At 34.8% G+C, this 3,454-nt stretch overlaps 1 protein-coding gene across 1 annotated transcript in view; it reads left to right on the top strand.

The window, feature by feature from the left end:
- camk1gb (calcium/calmodulin-dependent protein kinase IGb) overlaps nt 1-3,454 on the top strand; it is a 14,709-nt gene that overhangs the window by 2,247 nt on the left and 9,008 nt on the right. The window contains exon 2 of the mRNA XM_024292077.2: nt 1,501-1,612. Coding sequence (XP_024147845.1) covers nt 1,527-1,612 — 86 coding nt within the window. The 5' untranslated portion in view covers nt 1,501-1,526. The remainder of the gene's footprint in view (nt 1-1,500; nt 1,613-3,454) is intronic.

Genomic DNA, 3,454 nt, shown 5'->3' on the forward strand with positions numbered 1-3,454 from the left:
AATGATCTGGACCGGTAACATAATCAAATCAAATATACTTTATTGTCTTGAAGGACATTTGTCTTGGATTCACAGTCCTGGTGGCTGTGTGACTACATTCACGCTCACATAACTCTATACAACGAAATAGCAAAAGAAACTTAAGAATATAAGAAATTAGGGAAAAAAAGATGTAGGATATTGAAAATACTGAGCCAGATTTAACACCTCTAGAAAGAACTTTTTTGCACGATGACTTAAAAAACTAAAAAGTAAATTATCTTTAATCCATAAAAGTCACAAGTCAAAAACACAATGTACAAAATAGCAATTTATTTTTAAAAAAACTGGCAAAACAGTAGTTGTTAAAACAAATAAATATTTCTAATAAGTACCAAAGTTCATAATTTAGATAAAATGAGCTCATGTTCTTAGTCTGACTTGTATAATAGTGCTCAGTAGCGCCGCCCTAATGGTAAGAGTTCATATTCTTTTTATTTTATATTCTATTTTTTTATATATATTATATATATATGAAAGTGCTATACAAATAAAAATTGATTTGATATTCGCTGTGCAGTGAATAGCCAAATAACGTCTCAACTTGTTATTTGTAGCTTTCGTTTCCTCAATTAAGTTAGTAGCATAATCGGTTATTATCTTTTTGATGACATTTTGATAATTGTGGAATCTCACCTAATAATTTTTCTAATATATTATTTTTTTATACTTATTCTAAAAGAAAAATGCTGTTTATTTCTTTGTCTTTTCTTATGTCGGTATTTTGTTTCCTTTGCTTCCCCTAGTGGCGAAATTGTGCATTGCAGCCATAACTTAACACCAAATTCCACATTAACTTATGGAATATGAAATGAGAAAAAAAATTACAGTTTTGAAGTCAAAACTCCAAAAATCAAATAATATAATATTCAATCAAAATTTAGTCCAAATTCCATGTTATTTATTTTTTATGTGTCAGATTAAACCTTTAATACTGGTGACACTGTAACTTTTCAAGCGCTAGTACGATCAACGTCATTCCAGGTGATTTTAAAGGAGAAAAGCGGCGCTTTTCTCCTTTAAAATCACCTGGAATGACGTTGATCGTGTTAACGAAGGCCCACCCCTAGGCTAGACACATCTTTATTTTTTTTCTCTTTATGTCTGGGCCGGATTGAACCATCTGAAGGGCCGGATGCGGCCCTCGGGCCGGAAGTTTGACACCCCTGCTTTTATCTTTTGATTCAATCTGCTTGGATCCTCATTTTTTAAGTCGTCAGGGTTACGACTGACTCACAGCAGCAAATTTAACCTTTCGTCTGACCGGCGGCGACCTGGAGACAGTCTAAGCGCCGCAGACGCCCCAATCTTCATACCTGCCTCGTCATGACTCTCCAGTAATCCCCCCCAGATTGTCCGTCCATATTTACGATGAACATTAATCTGGGATTATTTCTGTGGGCTCTCGCACAGGTAGCAGGAGCGGCGGCGTGTGACACCTCTGCTTTTCTGTTTTTGCAGAAATCCCTGCTAAAGCAGCTGCAGTCATGGGACGTCAGGAGTCGGACCACGTGTGGAAGAAGAGCACGGAGAACATCCAGGAGGTCTTTGATTTCATGGAAGAGCTGGGATCGTGAGTACTCCGCTGTTGAGGGTCATTCATGCTGCACAGCTGGAGGTCGCAGAGAGATTAGCGAAGGCCGACTTACAGGCTCAGACAGCAAGACGACAGACAGGTTAAGTTCATTCACAAAAACCTCCAAGGAGGCGTCATGTCGTCCCATTAAAAGGTTATTTTAGTCAAAATTAGAAAACAGGAGTAAAGTTAGTGAATCACAAGAGATTGAGTGAATTAAAAGTTTAAAAAAGGTATTCTTTAACAGCCTTTTTTGATCTATTTTAAAAGTGTTCCCAGTGGGTTTAAAATTATAATTATGAAATTTTTAGTAGAAAAAAACATACAAAACAAGTAGTTTTTTTGGACATAGTTTCTGCAGAGCGGCGGGAGTTCATTAGAAATTTGCCTCTGAGTTGTGGGTAAGCCCGACCCCACTTCCCCTCCCTGTTGCTGAGAGCTAGAGGCCCACTAGGCCTATTTTCTACAAATTTTCTGGTGGTTTTCTTTTTTTTTTGGGGTCAGCTCTCAACAAAACTCGAATAAAAAATTCAGAATTTCTTTGTTTATGTTCTCCATCATCAGAAAAGTGTAACAAAAACAGGTTAAAATACCCCCCAAAATTCATTTTTCATCAAAATTCATGTTTAAATTTGATTAAAAATGTTTTCATAATGCAAACAGAAACTTATGAAATGGAATTGATGAAAAATCTAAGAAAGTAGATTTTATTTCACTGTAAATCCTAAAGTTTCATTTTTGATATATGAAAAAATATCCACAAATAATGAAAACTAATTTTAAAAAACAGATTTTTTTTCTGTTTTAGAGACAAGAAAAGCTGTCACTATTAACCCTTTAACACCTAACATGTTTATGTTCTTCTTCTTACTGTAACTTTTTAACCGGAACACGAATGACGGTGATCGTGTTAACAATGACAAAAAAAAATACAAAATGAGGATTTTTATTTTGCACAAAAACAATGAATCCATGACGTGTTTTCTCAGTTTGCTGCTGCATACTGTTACACATATTCACACAAAAAATACTTTTATTGGTACTTTAACCCCAGAGAACCAATTAAGTCAAATTAGCCCACATTTTTTTTATTTTATTTGGTTATTATCTATTTTTTCAGCTGCTGTTATTTGCTGCAATCAAAAAATGCACATGAAGTTTCCAAATGAAGTACTACTCACAGAAAAAATGTGATATTTGGTAAAAAAAAACAAACAAAAAAAAACGATAGGTTTTTTTTTATTTTAATTGAGATTAGGTCTCAAATTTTTTACAAGAAAAATTGTCCTATTTTCTGTTTTACCAAAATAAAAAAAATTAAAAAAAATTTTTTAAAGCAAAATAATGGTTTAAGGAAACATGCCTTATTTTACTTCTTAAAATAATAATTATTTTAATTCTATAGGGTCCCACATTTAAAAAAATATCAAATTTTAAGATTTTTTAAATGTTTTTTTTCGGTTCCATTTTTCCAATCACTTTTAAAGATTTAGTTCTAGCAGTACAGACCTACTTTCTGCTGCAGAGCATCTCTCGCTTTAAAGCGTTTAACCAAAAATAAATACATGTAAAGGATAAAAAAGAGAGAAGCCAATGTTCCAGCAGACTAAAAACAGGAGCTGCAGCCGCTGCCAAGAGCTCCCATCCCCAGACGTCCGGGATGATTGGTTGTTACGGAGGCGAGGACCTCCAGCGCTCACAGCGTCACCACAGCTCAGTCAGTCGGAAGTAATTACTTTTTATTTCCCCAAACGGCTTTTTAAAACCAAACACAGAGGAAGGGGTGTGATGGAAACATGAACAGTGAGACGTCAGGCGCCAGGTTTAGATTTGAGACTG

This window comes from Oryzias melastigma, linkage group LG7 (genome assembly GCF_002922805.2).
Source record: "Oryzias melastigma strain HK-1 linkage group LG7, ASM292280v2, whole genome shotgun sequence".
Taxonomy (NCBI): Eukaryota; Metazoa; Chordata; class Actinopteri; order Beloniformes; family Adrianichthyidae; genus Oryzias; species Oryzias melastigma.